Raw genomic sequence first — 15,664 nt, 5'->3', positions numbered from 1 at the left:
TAAAAAATGCAATTTGAATTATGTTATGATTTTATGTTGATGCAATATAAATTGGGGACACTTGATTTCTTAATTCTGCCCTATAGTAAATTAATTTTATAGAAATTTCAAATTATGCGCCATATAATTGATGTGAAGCAATTTTGTTTCAATAAACATTCATGAAAATTCACAGAGATGAAAACCAATTCAAATTTGAAAGAATGAAATAAGAAACCAAGGTATTGGTACCATGGATAGAATTAACAACTATAATAGAACAAAAAACTGTTAAAAAAGAGTATTAAAGTTATAAATATAATTAACAATTTTATTTTTTTCAAAAAATTTAATGTTTTGTATAAGTACCGAAAACGTCGAAAGACTGAAGGATGAATCTCTTGTTGTTTGTTCCATTGTTTTCGAGCTGGGTGATTCTGTACATCGAGTAAATCTTTGTATTGTTCGAAATATGGAATTTCACTGGTCCTTGAGCTTTAACAAGCGTTTCTTCATCTCTTTCATCGAGAATTTCCCATTCGTTCTCGTCATTTGATCCTTCAACTCTCCATTTTATCGGAGCAACAGTTTTTGTGGTCGAATAATAAGATTCAAGAATGTAATCAATAAGAAGGAATTTTCCTGTATGGAACTCGATCTGTATCCATTCAACAACAGAGTTCTGGTCACCAGAACAATAATAAACGTCACTTTTGTCCTGAAATAGATTTAATGGTCCAAATTTCTCTCCGTCTGAGGAAGAGACATTGATAGAAAACGTTCCTTTCTCATTTACAGGTTGTGCGATGTGCTGCATGTTTTTATGAATGAATCCATTTCGTGGATTTGAAGAATCAAATCTGTAATACTCTTCTGAGCCTGATATAGATTGCATGATCTTGTCCAATATATGGGAATACTTAGAGAGGTTTATATTTGGATAAGAAAGTAATCTTGGCAATAATGAGATATCTTCTGATTTAACAGCTGATTCTAAGTAGGAAACTAGGAGAGGTTCGAACTCACTGTCAAATTCAATACGAGAAAGAACGTAATTACCAAATTCTACTGGATTATGAAGTACAAACATTTGGCTTGATTTAATTTTAGAAATTAGTGGAGCAGGTGAATTTCTAATTGATGGTGTTGTTAATGCTGTTCCAAAATCTTTAGCAATCGTTTGAATTAATCCATCATCAAATAAATTACATTCTGCGAGCTTGTTTGCTAAATCTATGATTAAATCTAATTCACAGTTCTCGACGTATTTCTTGGCGAAGTTGGTAAGATCTTCAATTCCGAGAGCTATTCCAATTGCAAAATAAAATCTTGCATTTTCGCTATTAATTTGAAAAGAGCCATAATAAAGATGTTCTATAAATTCATCAAATGGGCCAGGAATGTTAGGAATGTTGATAACTTGTATTTCTTTTTTGGATGTTGCAATTATATGAGAATACATAACTAAAACATCAGGAATAACCCAGTGATGCTTCCCATTATATATTAAATCAAGAGTTGCCCATCTCTGTACGTATGCAAATGATGATAAATCAAATCTTTCCATTTTGACGATTATTTTTAATTCAAAATCTTTCCAATATGAATATTTTTTATTTTTCTCCCATACTAATCTTATAAAGACATTGTTATTGCAAATTATCAAGGTATCTGATGCATATAGCATGCTCTGGAATTGCCATACTTGTAAAATACTCCAAAACAATTGGTAATTTTTTAAAATTATATTTTTTTTAAGCTTAAAACAAAAATAAGATCCTCTTATCTTCTCAAGGATAATAATATTCATTTGCAAATGTTAAAGATGGAAAAAATCTCATTGATAAATAAGATAATATTAAAAAAATTTTTAAGGCTTTTAATTATATTGGAAGATCTTTATACCACCCATTTCAGCATTTCTAATGTATTCTGTAAGCCAGTCAAGATGTCTATCGAGCTCTGTGTAGATTGCGGATTGATCTTTGAATACTCTACTGTTGGAAACACGATTTGGTATAAGCTTCAAGAGACCATAAAGGAGTATTATTGGCGTATTTTGAGTTGTGTATCCCATATGTCTTTGAATAAGCTGGTACGATGGGGAGTTTTTAATTCCGTGGTTCTCGTGTTGGTTAACTAGTTCTTCAACAGCTCTTCGGTCATATTTACGTGTGTCCCTCGGTACTACTCGCTTTATGAACTTGTTGAGCTCTGTTGGTAGACGGTCGCTAACATCGTGACATGCTTTAAATGTTTTGATTGCCAACTTCTGCTTTGCCTCAAAGGATGGTGACTCATTATACTTTGCAATGAGTTGCTGGATGTTATCCTCGAATCTTTGCTGCATTTGAAAATGAAGTGATAAAATTCAAACTATTCAAAATTCTTACTCCTAAATTTTTTTAAAATTTAAGGGCGCACCCGCATGTACGTTTATTTGAGAGTAGGAGGATTACCCTCTCAATTTTGAAAGCTTCGTTAGCGCAATATCTTAATGAATATTGTATTAAAATTGAATTTGCCCATACCAATATATCTGATACAATATCCTTAAGTTTTACTAAAAAGAATTTTTTAAAATCCCTGCAGATTCGGGGATTTTTAAATTTTTTGATTTTTTTCGCAAATTTTTCGAAAAAAAAATATTTTCAGAAGAGCCTTAACGGCTAAGTTTTATGTTTAATGTTGAGTATCAAAAAGAATGGGCGTCTGACATAGCCATCATATATCCCAGAAGCAAATAAAAATTCTGACTTTTTAAGCATAAAAAAATGAAATTTTATTTTTTGCAAAAAACAGGCCACCCGGATGTACGTTTATTTGAGAGGAGGAGGATTAAATTTTTGAAAGCACTAAAATTTGTAAATATGCTAGTTATATAATAATATGTATTATTTTAAAAAATAAAAAATTAAAGCACGTTAAAATTTTTTTGATGAATTTTTACAAAAGCTACTTAGGATTATGCAAAATATAGTAATTAAACATAAATTTCAAATCAGATTTTACTTATGATAAATATTTTAAATTTCCGAAAATTAAGTTCAGATCGACTCGATACGTTGTAATTACTAAATAAGGTGCCAAAAACCTATTAAACAGTATCAAAACTATCAAGATTGTAATGTTTTTGAAGAAAAATTTATAGAATTATGAACTTCAAACAGATATTATGTAAATAAAAATAATATAATGGATTTGTTTATTCGTATAATAGCAGCAATAAGTCGATTATTCACTTCTACTTCTGAGATTTGAATTTAATTTCGACAGAAAAAGAGATTCAAGAGGAAAATACTAGGGAATACAAACTGCCACCATGACAGGATTATTATGGAGCCAAGTTGTACTTTTTGATATTTTTAGAGTTTTACTACCTATTTAGGTACCAAGTAATTGCTGAAAAATTAAGGTTCTAAATTCTGAAGTTTACATGATCCTCCCGGGCGCACCCTTAAATGGGGGTAATTTTTTTCTCTGATGTGGAAATATAAAAGAAATCATTATATGAATCATATGCATACAAATGGTTTCTTTATTTTACGTTTTGCATTATTTTCAGAACCTAAATCAAATTTTCAAAGAATACACACTGATTCCACAATTTTTTCAATGTACAATAACAAAACTCTCTTTCAGAGGTATATTTAGAAATACATATACTTATTCCCCTTAAAGAGAGATTTCAAAACAATCAAACTCATTTCTAACCGAATTAACAAATCTTACCTCATATCATCTACTTAATTTGATACCGAATTCGGTTTCAAGACGTCAATGTAATTATTAATTTCTTACCAAAATTGTTTATCTTTTATTTCTTAATTTCATCATTTCAACAAAAAACCATATTAAAAATGAACATCATAGAGTTTGTATAGTTTTATGGGGATAAAAATATTGCAAAATAGAGATGTCTCCTGCTTTCGGATTTTTTTTCAAAATGATTTTCAGAAATTAAAAAGATTTGGATCAAACTCTAGTTTCAAACGTAATAAAATTGTTTGGAAATGCTAATTCATATCTTTTTTATATTTGATATAGGAGTGTCCAACAAAAAATATGGCAAATTTTCAAATTTGTATTTGTGTAATATTTCTATGAATATAAAGAGCCAAGATGACTTCCAACGAGTAATATATGAAGACCAGGATGACCCTTCTATCCATATGATTACGAATAAAAATAGTCTTTAATTATGCAATATAATTTCAATTTTATAAAAATCCAATCTGACATATCGATAGTTAACTACATTTATAATTGTATATTTTTACATGATTTATTTGGATTCTTTTTGTAACTTTTTTTGTAACATGCCATTTTCAAAATGAATGCATTGTGTAGAATAAGGCATAATCAGTGGTTTCATTGATTGTAACAAAATGGGATAATCAACTTAGGATTTCGAGATACAATCTGATTTTTTAAAAAAAGTAGAATAATATCATAATCCGAGGTTTGTCAAATAAGTATTTATTATAAGAAAAAAGTTATAAATAACTAATAAAAAAAAATTGAACATTTTATTTGATACGGAGAATTGGTGCTTCTGATGTCTCTGTTGTCTTTACGATGTAATCTTCTTCGTTTGTTGGGTAGTATCTTACATCGATAGTCTGGAGAGTTTGGTTGAATTGGTCGAACTTTACAAAGATTTCCTGATCTTCTGCGCAAATTGGGTTTGCTGCAGCAATGAAGTCTGTGAGGGTTGTGTTCTTCTTAAGGGCTTCAATGATCTCTGTAAAGTGTTCGATACGGTTACCTGATATGTCGAGATATTTAAGAGATGGAGATTTCTCGATGATTTGTGAGACTCCGTAGACGCCTTTGTCGCTGAGTTGGTTGCTGCTGATATTGAGGTATTCGAGGGTTGTGTTCTTTTCAACGGCTGCTGCAAGAGATTGAACACCGCTGGCGCCAATCTTGTTGTCGGAGACATCGATATAGCGAATTGGAGCAGAACGGACACACTGAACAAGGTTCTGGAAACCATTGTTTCCGATTTCATTGTGTGCAAAAGTTATTGATGTAAGACGTTTAAGATGAATAAGACCATAGCCGATAATCTGAGCACATTTGTCTGTGAGTGAGTTGTCTGACATCTCGAACTCTTCTAAGGCACAGAAAGAACCAATTTGCTCGAAATCTTTTTGGAGAGCGGTGCAATCGCGTTGTGATGCACTCATCTCTTGTTGTATAGTAAATTGGTCGAATTCTTCGTATTGTGCAAAGTTGCGGCGTGGCTCACCATAAACTAATGTCAATTTACGAAGGCCACGGAAAGTTCTGAAGAGTTTCGCCATTGAAATCTTGCTAGGGCAGCGTGACATTTTAATTGTACGAACGAATGGGCTAAGAACGGTTAAATCTTCAAAGACTTTATCGATTGTTTCTTTTGTTGCATTTTCGAGGGCATTGCTTGCAATTTGTTCGAGTACAAAACGCTTCCACTGGGTCATCTTTGGGCTATGTGGAACGTTTGCATACTTTGATTGAACAATGCGCTTCCAATAAATTCCATCTGGAATTGTCATAACAGCATGAGATAAATTAATGTCGAGAGGTAATTTTTGAAGTATTTTTGTTTGATATTTTCTTGGAATTAAGTGTAATTTAGAACATTCTGTGAAATTTTTAATTATTGTATCAACGCAAAGATCAACGAGACGTGGGATTTTAGGATTTGCAATCGGAGGAAGAACTGTGAATGACTTAGGTAATTTCTCATCTTGTGGCTTTTCCTCAACCTTTGTATTCTCTTGTTCCGAGCTCATTCGTTATTACAAAAAAGTGACAAAAGATTCGTTTGATTTTTCCTTTTTAGGCTTATAATTGCCTTTTTTAAGTATATATTTAAGACCATAAGAAAGATTTGATCAGTAAAGGTCCATCCGAGTCATTTTCTTGTAAATAAACATAATGTTACTGAAATATCTCTTCTTATTCATTTCATATTAAGCTATTTTCAAGCTGTTGTTAATATTAACATACTTTCCAGTTATTCCACTATATATTGAAAACATAATTTCTTGTATTTATAGATTTGAATTTAATGATATCAAAATTAGAAACTCAATATTATGGTAGTTTACTATATCTTTGAGATTGAACAAACAAAAATTGTATTAGCAACCAAAGATATTGATTTGGTTTTGAAAATGTAGAAAATAATAATTATATGATTTTAACTTCTCGATTAAATTCAATTTAAATAATCTATTAGTAATATTTATTCAATCAATACTAATCACGAGGAGGTAATGGGCTCCTTCTACTTAAACTTGAGGTTATTTTACGCTAATTTTGTTAACATGAAGTTTGAAATCTGCAACTTTTGATCTTTGGAGATCTGGAAACAAATTGTAAGTAAATTGTTAACTCCACCCCATTGTGCTAAACCATTAATAATGATTTCAGTCTCTGAGACAATAACAAATGAATATTTTGTAACAGAGAATGGTCCCTTAGCATCTAATGTCTTCTGCTTCTCCTGGAATAATGCTACAACGTGATCTCTAGATTCTTTCTTTGTTGTCTCAAATGTGAGCTTTGCATCTTCTGTAAAGAGCTGAGGGAAGTCAGCAGACTTGTTGCAGTCATTCAAGCTAGCAACGACAAGCTGAATAATATCTGGAATTTGCTGGGCAATTGCACTTTGCATTTTAATTACGACGATAGGACATAATTATTTTTTGACAAATTTAGGTTACATGGCAAAAAAAAGAATTCAACAATGTTTTCGAAACTCTTGAATTAAAGTTTGGCATCACATATTACTACCGATGTGTAGATAGAAATATAGCAAGTTAAACACTGCTCAAATGTCGAAATGACACAAATTCAATTTGCAATTCAGATTGTAAAACAATATTCTTATTGAATTAATGATGAGGCGATTCAAACACATACGCATATGTCTATTTTTAAATCTTGCAATGTAATTTCATTTGAAATACTGTCAAATTGTAATTGTACGTTTAGATAAAGAGAAATAATATGTGGCGATTCATTGAGGAGGGTCCTTTATTAAAATTTCCTCTTAGGGAGTCTCCATTTATGGCTGCAGATCCAATGTATAGGGATGTTGTAGTCGCTCCACCAATCAGATTTCAAAGAATGACAACAACACAAGGAAATGATTTTCATCCAAGTTTCTTATCAACAGCTTCATCATTGTCTACCAAGAGTACTAAGTCAAGAATGACTTTAAGCGAACCTCCTTCATCATCTACAGTTGCAATTCCTCCTGCTGATGATGCAAGTACACAAAGAAGTGTTCAGCAAAGCATACCATCTCAGGCCGGTACAGGCTCTTCACATTCATCAAGTTTAGCATAAGCATATTGTTTGAATAAATATATTCTTGTTACAACTATCTATATTATCAATATTGGACTCTTTTTATTGATTTTCTTTATTTTAAAAACATCAAATCTTTGAATGCTTAAGCTTGAAAGGGCATACATATTCTAACTCAAAATCATACAGACAAATTTTTATTTTCTCTGCGTAGTATGTCTTATATTTGTCCATACTATCTTCTTTCTTAACCACATAAAAAAACTATTAACAGATTTGAAGTGAGAGTACCATTATAATTATCTTGGTAATATGATTAGCATGCTAATATAGTATATTAAGTTTGTCCAGAATCTTCAAAATAAAAAGAATCACCGCCACGAATCTCCGGATTTGGCGATTTTTAGTTTTTTTTTTTTGTTTGTTTGTTTGATTAGTCAAAAATTTTAATGTTTTCAAAAGATCCCCTTAATAAAGCATGCGGAGAAGGAAATCTCGAACTTATTAAATCTCTTATAGAGAATGGTAATTATGGACAAGTAAAATCTTTAGATATGCCATTCATTTTTGCATCAGAAAAAGGTCATCTTGAAGTTGTTAAATATCTAATCTCATTTGGAGCTGATAAAGATGCAAAGGATAATTTTGGTGGATTTACTCCACTCATTATTGCATCAATTAAAGGTCATATTGAAGTTGTTGAATATCTTATCTCTGTTGGAACTGATAAAGAAGCAAAGAATTCACATGTAAATACTCCACTCAATTTAGCATCAATATATGGTTATCTTGAAGTTGTTCAATATCTTATCTCAGTTGGAGCTAATAAAGAAGCAAAGGATAAAAATGGATATACTCCACTCATTATTGCATCAATTAATGGTCATCATGAAGTTGTTGAATATCTTATCTCTGTTGGAGCTGATAAAGAAGCCAAGAATAATGATGGATATACTCCACTCATTATTGCATCAATTAATGGTCATCATGAAGTTGTTGAATATCTTATCTCAGTTGGAGCTAATAAAGAAGCAAAGGATAATGATGGAAATACTCCACTCATTAAGGCATCATTAAATGGTTATCTTAAAGTTGTTGAATATCTTATCTCTGTTGGAGCTGATAAAGAAACAAAGGATAATAACGGAAAGACTGCTCTTGATGTTGCAAGAGGTTCTGTGAGAAGATACTTATTGGAAGACAAAACCGAATAGAGAATATATCATTAAAAAATAATATCTAATGATGTTTAATTATTTGTCTTAAAAATTATATTTAATGTTAAGAGGATTCCCCGACCAAACCGTTAAAAACCAGATTTGATACTATATAGTAAAATTTACACTTTTATACAGGCGTGAAGCCTCTTAATAAAACCTTCATTTCTTTGAATCTACAGTAGACTTGTTAATGAAGTAAAAGATACTAATGGTGATCAAAGTGTAATGAAATTGTAATTTTGAAAATTATCAAAAATTTTTGTGACAAAAATTTCCTTGATGATTTGAAATAAAAATCAAAACCGTTTTTTGAGCATAATTTTATATGTTTCGTTTTCTTTTCCATAATAAAGAGCTCAAAGAGAAAATAAACTCGATGTCTACAAATGATGCCTTAAAGGTTTCTTCTGTTGGTGCAAAAAGGATACTGTGTATACTTGACGAATGCCGTAAAAGAGTTGAATTATCTTTACTATTACCAACAATAGGTGATTTTATAGAGTCAAATGATGAAATACCCCCTATAATTAAAGAATATTCTGCAGAATTTCATAACCATAAAAAGTATTTAATGGAAATTATGACGACTGACGGCTATCCAAAACCAGGCTACGAAACTGCTTTTGATGAAGAAGTTTTGATATGTATGGAACTGTCAAGGGAACTATCTCGTGAAATGGATAACTATGCACAATTATTCAAACCAATTATCGATCAAAGAAATGAAGCAGTTGGATATAAACCAAAAATTGTTCAATACCTAGATGAAATGATAAATCTTGAAACTGAATTTTTCTCAAAACATGTTAAAGACGACAAAAAAAGAAATCGAATTGTATCAGAAATACAGCAAATGGAAAATATAAATAGAGAACATATAGAAATACTTAAACAGAAAGAAATCTCTGCTGTTAGAGAAAAAGAACTAAAAATACGAGCAAAAGAAGAAGAATTAGATGCAATTAAAAAACAATTAGTACAAGCAAGATCAATGGAACTTCCACTACTACAAGAAGATAAGTTAGAAGATGAGCTAGGGACTCATGAAGAAAATCTTAGAAGTCAGCTTGGCGACGTAAGAATTAAAATAGGAAGTGCACAGAAAAAAGATGTTGACCATGAAGGTACAAATAGAAGATTGGTCAGAAAAGAAGAGGAACAACTTCAGAATCTAATTTCAAAGTATGATACAGAAATGGCAGCTTTAGAGGAAGAATCAAAAAATTCATTCGAAAAAATGACAAAATTAGAAGGAGATGTTGCAAAATTAAGATGTGAACTAATAACATTAAATGAGAAAAGAGCTCCAGCAATTGCTGATGAAAGATATTTCACTCAATTACATATAAGACAGTCCAAGCAGATGTATGATATGCTACAATCAATCAAAACTCTTCAAGGTTGTGTCAGGATATTCCTTAGGAATGCTCCGAAGCCAAAAAAGAAAAAGCAAAAAAAGAAGTAATATTACTATTAATATTTTGTATTTTATCTTATATTTTGTTTATTTATGTAAATATGCGTTTATACTTGAAATATTTTTTGCCACTGAACATAGATATAAAAAATATCAAATGAGTTTTATCTTAGAAAAGTGCTTTAACATTGTGAAATAACTCCCAATGCATATACCTATTAGTATTTGATGAAGTGAAGTTCTATTAATGAGTGTGAGTTCCTTCTTTAATCAATCAAAATATAAAAGTGACGTTTAAAAATTTGAAAAATGGAAAATGATCCTGAAATCAATCTAAATTTCGAGAATGCTGCTCCAATACAGACAGAGCAGACTACAAATATAAAAGAAGACATAGCATCTGCATTAAGAAAAGATTATTTAATTGGAAAGAAAATGTTTATTTCAGTTTATACAGAAACAATATCTCCAAATGAATCACTCGAAGATTGGGAATTTCTTGGCCCTTCTTTGATAATTTTATTGATAGCATCATTTGTTGCTTGGGCAAAAGATACCGGAAAAGGAAGTGCATTCGCTTCAATCATAGTCTTATTAGCTGCTGGTGTATTGATATCTGCATTCACAATTTCTTCTTTATCAAATAACATTGGTGTTTTCAACGTCGCATCATTTATATTCTATATAATTTCGATTTACATTCCTATTACATTCTTGGCCATATGGTTCCATTGGATTTTGACATTATTATTCTTAATTGCAGGAACAGTTCACTGTGTTTTGAAATCAATGAGAATAATAATGCCAAAACTCTCTGAAGAGAGGAAATGGCTTGCTATGTATCCACTATTTGTTTCTTTCTTCATATTTGATTGGGTTTTCTTCTTCTCAATATGAAGTAACTCAGAAAATAGCTTCTTTTGTATATTGTTAATAAAATTAAGTAATAAAATGTTCTAATACTGAGTATTATTAATAGGTTGTCTCATTTCATTAAGAAAATTCTCGTAATTGCTGAAGATGCCATTAATGAATGATGTATAGGAAGCGACAAATAAATTGGCAGTGGAATGTTGAACGATTATTGGAGCATAGACATTTGCATAAAACATTTCACCAAGACTTAAAATTGGAATGAAAGTCCAAATATAAACTAAACATATAAGAATGTTTCCTCCTGGAATTAATGATATAAACGGAGATATGAAAGGTCCAAAGAATTCCAAGATTCCGAGCATTCCCCATCGTAAAATGCAAGTATGAATTTGATCTTTATCGTTAGATTGAAGGGCTTGAAATGTGCATAGGAGCGGCCAAGTGTAATTGAACACAAATAGCAGAACCTGTCGTAGTATTGTAGAAATCGACATCAAAAAATGAAGCAAAAATTTTTGGCTTAACGTACAGATTTTCCCTCAGAAAAAAATTAAGAGGATTTTACAAACTGTCCCAAAAAATGGTAGAAAAGTATTTTACTTACTAATATTAAGATGATGCCAAATTTAATAGATTTTGAGAGGAAAAATAATCGTAAATAAGATATCTTTCCATCGAATAGCTATTTTTAGTTGAGTTTTGATACTTCTTCCGACAATCAGACTTTTAACCTGTACTATAGCTCTGGAATTTACATTTCATATACAAGTAATGATTTTGTTTCTGGTAGAAAATGCATGGAATTTCTTTGGGAAAATGGAACCGGTGGATATTCAATTGGATTTGCAAGTCAGTCAATAAGTATTGTTGTATTTATGTATGAATCTTTACATAGAATGATTTGCGATTTGAAAGGCGAAAGGATAAGAGACGAGCATACAACTATTAATGCAAAATTAAATGCTAAATACATGGTGTGTATAAATACATATGAAAATACATTTTTGTTTCAATATAGCAATCAATATAGATATATATAGATTACATTCCAGTGGAAACAGAAAAATTAAGGATTACTGTTCAGAATGGAGCCATGGAAAAGAGAGCATTTGTACGAATGTTTTATGGAAATACTCCATTCAATAATACCATTCCTCCAGGATATTCTCCTGTAATTGTTAAAGATTTTGATTATCCGATAACATGCCACCAAAATTTACCATTTCGTTTTGACGTTATGCTGATTTTTTTTATTGATTTTAACTTAGATTAAATGAAATATATGAGATTAGTTATGCTAGCAAGGCAATTATTGAGTAATACGTCCTAGTATTACGTTTCTATTCATCCTTTTTCTTGTTGTTGTTGAAATAAAAATGCCAAAATTAATTTTAATATTCCACCAGAAAATTGAGATTATCAGGTTGACCAATGGCATTTTTATAAGCATTCTTAGCTTGAGTTTTCAAATTTGTAAATTTGTCCAAAATTATTTCCGTGAATTTTTTAAAAATCAGTTCATGGCGAGAGCTTTAACAGAAGCCGATTTTACAATCCATGAACTGATTGGAACAGGTTCATTTTCCACAGTATTTCATGCAACAGACAAAAAAGGCAGACATTACGCTCTGAAAAGACTTTTTTGGAATAATGCACCTGATCGAATTCTAAAAGAACTTCAATGGATATGCTATTTAGATCATCCCAATATAGTTAAGTGCCATGCATGCTTTAGAACAGTAGATCAAGCAACTTTAGTGATGGAATACATTCCTCACATACCTTTTCGTCAGCTTCTATCAAAAATGAACAATTTAACAATCCAACATTACATGTATGGGCTACTTTCGGCTCTAGCATATATGCACAGCAAAAAAATTATTCATCGAGATGTAAAACCTGCAAATTTTTTGTTTGATCCCAAAACAATGCGCGGAGTATTGATAGACTTTGGTCTTTGCGAAGAAGATATGTCAATTAAAACAGCTACGCCGCAAGTTGCTGATTCATCTGAAAATGATTTCGACTTACAGTTCCCTCATTTATGCCAGAACAGGCAGAAAATGATGGCCAACAGAGCTGGCACCAGAGGATTTAGATCTCCTGAAGTTCTTTTTGCAGCCTGGAATCAAACACTGACAATCGATATTTGGAGCGCTGGAGTAGTTCTCCTCTCTATACTTTCTCAGAGATATCCATTTTTCAAATCTCCTGATGATTTAACATCATTATGTGAAATTTCGGTTTTAGTTGGAACCGAAAAGCTTTATGCAGCTGCAAAAGAGTGTGGACGAAAACTTAGATTCCCTGTTGAACAGAAAGGCTATAATATGCAAGAACTCTGCACAAGATTAAATTCTACGATAGATGATATGAATTTGGATCCATCTGTATTTGATTTACTCGAAAAAATGCTCGAACCTATTCCTAGTTTGAGAATCACATCCGAAGAAGCATTAAAACATCCATTTTTTGCAACAATTTCTGCAAAAAATGCATAATACATTACTGTAGAACTCATTTTGTTTGTAAATATATAATATGTTTTATTAATAATAATTTTTTTTCTAATTGACATTTTTGAATTCAATATCTCAAATTAAATCGATAGTTTTGGAACTTGATCATATTGAAATATGTTTAAATGAGTGGAGTATCTCACAGTTTATATCGCAATATGCTTCAAATCATCTATTCGACAAATATCAAAATTCGTTTCACTTAGAAAGCGCAAAAAATGACCATTATTTGATTCAATAGATATATTATAATGCAAATATGTTGTGCGAAATGATTTCCAAAACGTACTGTTATTTTTTTCTCATTACAAATTTTTTCAATGAATTCACCTCGAATTGGACCGAAATATACTGTTGGATCAACAACAATCGAAAAGATCAATATGCCTGTAGAGAAAAAGAAACAAAGCACTCCTAAAAAGATAAAGAAAGTTAGTTATCACAGATTTAACGAAAATTCTAAACAAAGAAGACTTGATTTTACAAAAATTGAAACGATTGAAGATATAGCACCACAAATTACAACCGAAGAGTCGGTAGAAAAGCTCCAACAAATTCATAATTTCGCAGCAAGGCATATCCAGTCAAAACTTCGTTTATTTATTAATAAAACACAAAATAAGAAGTCTTTCCCAAAGATTTACGGTCATCCACAAACTGAAATTGCACAAGAGGAAGAAGAACAGAAGGAAAATAATATTTCGCAACAAGAAGTAACTGAAGAACAAATTGAAGAGAAAACTAATTCACAAATCATTAATAGATCTCCTGGCCGTTCACCAAGACAGAAAATGATTGTAGAAACTACAGAAAGTCCAATGAAATACAAATCAACACAAAATATCAAACCAATGCATCTCAACAACTCTCTCAATTTATCAGTTAGAGACCGTGCCGCATACAGCAGAGATTTTCCTGTTGTTACTGTTCCAGAAAACGGAGAAATACTAAATGAAACCGTAACTGATATTAAGGATGCATCTGTGCAAGCTACACCTTCAAGTAAGAAATCTAACAATGTTATAAATACTCCAATATAATGTTATTTCAAATTTTTTATAATTTAACTTTTTATTACCCTATCATATAGTTTATATAGACTACTCTATATCATCCGAGATCATGACAAACTAATATGACTTTGATATGTTATATTTTACAAAATGATTTGACTAAATAGAATGAAAGCAAGCGGTAATTTTTCATTAATTGAAGAATAAAGTTAAATGCTTTGATTTGTTGTGTTTCGGAAACTTGAGTTGCTTTATTATATTACCCGTCTGGCTAAAAATTATTATTCAAAAATTGAATATTATACGGACAAAATAAAAAACAATTTTAAAAATGGATCCTAAAGCAGCCGAAGAACGCCGCCAAAGATTGCTTGCTAAGAAGAAGCAAAGAGAGCAAATGATCTTGGATAATAAAGACGAAGTAAGAATTCCTGCTGCATTGGCAGGTTTTCATAAACACGACCATTCAGAAAATAATAACACAACTGAAGGAAAAATCGAAGAAAATGTAAGTCAACAAGTTACAGAGACTAAACCCGAAGAAAAAATTGTTGAAACTGAAGAACAAATTCCATTAAAGTCAAATGTGAATGAATATGTTGTTATGAAGAATGAAGCAGTCAGAAAAGACGAACCAAAACACATTGGACCTAAAACTCAAGAAGAAAGAAGAAAAGAAGGATATTCCAATTTGAATTCTTCATCAAAGAAGTCAAAGAAATCCTTGGCAGATCGAATATTAGATATTTATACATATTTTATTACTGTCGCTTTAATTGCTCTTACTTCTTATTTTGCATATATTGAGTTGAAAAAATCAATTCTCATTCTCATGGTTCTTGATTTCGTTTTGATTGCAATACCAAATATGATTGTCGATATATCAGATAGCCTTTTGGTCAATTGCTTTTTCATATTAAGGGAAATTTTAGCAACGAAACAACGATATCCATTCTACTTTATTTCAGCCATTTCTACATTCCTTATCAAGGAATATTTGAAAATTAACTAATCAGAAATTCAATTTTTTTAAAGAATATGCGAATTACAACTTAAATGAATTAATAAAGCTTAACAAGAAAAGAATTGTCACACATTAGAAGTTAGAATAGCATCTGAAATGATAGATTTCATAGAAATGAATATTATTAATTTAATTTTTGTTCAACATTATTAAAAATTATTGTAAATAGATTTTTATTTTTCACCATTCAGTAAAAACTAATATTGTTTTGCAATTCAAAAAATATATCAAAAAGTGAAATCCTTATCATCACGACGAGCACACCACTCGAGGAAGACATTCGCATGATCTACTAATTTACCAATTTTCAA

The 15,664-nt window shown here is 30.8% G+C and overlaps 10 protein-coding genes across 10 annotated transcripts, besides 1 other annotated feature; 6 read left to right on the top strand and 4 right to left on the bottom strand.

Moving 5' to 3' along the window:
- Positions 1 to 312: 312 nt before the first annotated feature.
- Positions 313 to 1,546, bottom strand: TVAGG3_1000180 (galactose-binding domain-like family; the record flags this gene model as incomplete). Its single annotated transcript, XM_001582453.2, has 1 exon — positions 329 to 1,546. The coding sequence occupies one exon, from the start codon at positions 1,544 to 1,546 to the stop codon at positions 329 to 331; it is 1,218 nt and encodes a 405-aa protein (XP_001582503.1).
- A 169-nt stretch (positions 1,547 to 1,715) lies between these two features.
- On the bottom strand, positions 1,716 to 2,335 carry TVAGG3_1000170 (uncharacterized protein; the record flags this gene model as incomplete). Its single annotated transcript, XM_001582452.2, has 1 exon — positions 1,859 to 2,329. The coding sequence occupies one exon, from the start codon at positions 2,327 to 2,329 to the stop codon at positions 1,859 to 1,861; it is 471 nt and encodes a 156-aa protein (XP_001582502.1).
- A 60-nt stretch (positions 2,336 to 2,395) lies between these two features.
- Positions 2,396 to 3,435: a mobile genetic element.
- A 1,057-nt stretch (positions 3,436 to 4,492) lies between these two features.
- On the bottom strand, positions 4,493 to 5,777 carry TVAGG3_1000150 (uncharacterized protein; the record flags this gene model as incomplete). Its single annotated transcript, XM_001582451.1, has 1 exon — positions 4,509 to 5,759. The coding sequence occupies one exon, from the start codon at positions 5,757 to 5,759 to the stop codon at positions 4,509 to 4,511; it is 1,251 nt and encodes a 416-aa protein (XP_001582501.1).
- Positions 5,778 to 6,195: 418 nt separating this feature from the next.
- TVAGG3_1000140 (uncharacterized protein) lies at positions 6,196 to 6,651 on the bottom strand (the record flags this gene model as incomplete). The annotated part of the gene is made up of 1 exon (XM_001582450.1): positions 6,278 to 6,646. One exon carries the CDS (start codon positions 6,644 to 6,646, stop codon positions 6,278 to 6,280), a length of 369 nt encoding a protein of 122 aa, XP_001582500.1.
- A 333-nt stretch (positions 6,652 to 6,984) lies between these two features.
- Positions 6,985 to 7,355, top strand: TVAGG3_1000130 (uncharacterized protein; the record flags this gene model as incomplete). Its single annotated transcript, XM_001582449.2, has 1 exon — positions 7,042 to 7,323. The coding sequence occupies one exon, from the start codon at positions 7,042 to 7,044 to the stop codon at positions 7,321 to 7,323; it is 282 nt and encodes a 93-aa protein (XP_001582499.1).
- Positions 7,356 to 7,733: 378 nt separating this feature from the next.
- Positions 7,734 to 8,498, top strand: TVAGG3_1000120 (ankyrin repeat protein family; the record flags this gene model as incomplete). The annotated part of the gene is made up of 1 exon (XM_001582448.1): positions 7,734 to 8,498. The coding sequence occupies one exon, from the start codon at positions 7,734 to 7,736 to the stop codon at positions 8,496 to 8,498; it is 765 nt and encodes a 254-aa protein (XP_001582498.1).
- Positions 8,499 to 8,838: 340 nt separating this feature from the next.
- TVAGG3_1000110 (IQ domain-containing protein D family) lies at positions 8,839 to 10,027 on the top strand (the record flags this gene model as incomplete). Its single annotated transcript, XM_001582447.1, has 1 exon — positions 8,881 to 9,969. One exon carries the CDS (start codon positions 8,881 to 8,883, stop codon positions 9,967 to 9,969), a length of 1,089 nt encoding a protein of 362 aa, XP_001582497.1.
- A 2,277-nt stretch (positions 10,028 to 12,304) lies between these two features.
- Positions 12,305 to 13,353, top strand: TVAGG3_1000100 (cell division cycle; the record flags this gene model as incomplete). The annotated part of the gene is made up of 1 exon (XM_001582446.2): positions 12,318 to 13,298. The coding sequence occupies one exon, from the start codon at positions 12,318 to 12,320 to the stop codon at positions 13,296 to 13,298; it is 981 nt and encodes a 326-aa protein (XP_001582496.1).
- Positions 13,354 to 13,486: 133 nt separating this feature from the next.
- Positions 13,487 to 14,368, top strand: TVAGG3_1000090 (uncharacterized protein; the record flags this gene model as incomplete). Its single annotated transcript, XM_001582445.1, has 1 exon — positions 13,637 to 14,356. One exon carries the CDS (start codon positions 13,637 to 13,639, stop codon positions 14,354 to 14,356), a length of 720 nt encoding a protein of 239 aa, XP_001582495.1.
- Positions 14,369 to 14,655: 287 nt separating this feature from the next.
- Positions 14,656 to 15,487, top strand: TVAGG3_1000080 (uncharacterized protein; the record flags this gene model as incomplete). Its single annotated transcript, XM_001582444.1, has 1 exon — positions 14,661 to 15,341. One exon carries the CDS (start codon positions 14,661 to 14,663, stop codon positions 15,339 to 15,341), a length of 681 nt encoding a protein of 226 aa, XP_001582494.1.
- Positions 15,488 to 15,664: the final 177 nt, after the last annotated feature.

This window comes from Trichomonas vaginalis, chromosome I, assembly GCF_026262505.1.
Source record: "Trichomonas vaginalis G3 chromosome I, whole genome shotgun sequence".
Taxonomy (NCBI): domain Eukaryota; phylum Parabasalia; order Trichomonadida; family Trichomonadidae; genus Trichomonas; species Trichomonas vaginalis.
Note: the sequence above shows the minus strand (reverse complement) of the source record. Positions and strands in the feature narration are given on the sequence as shown.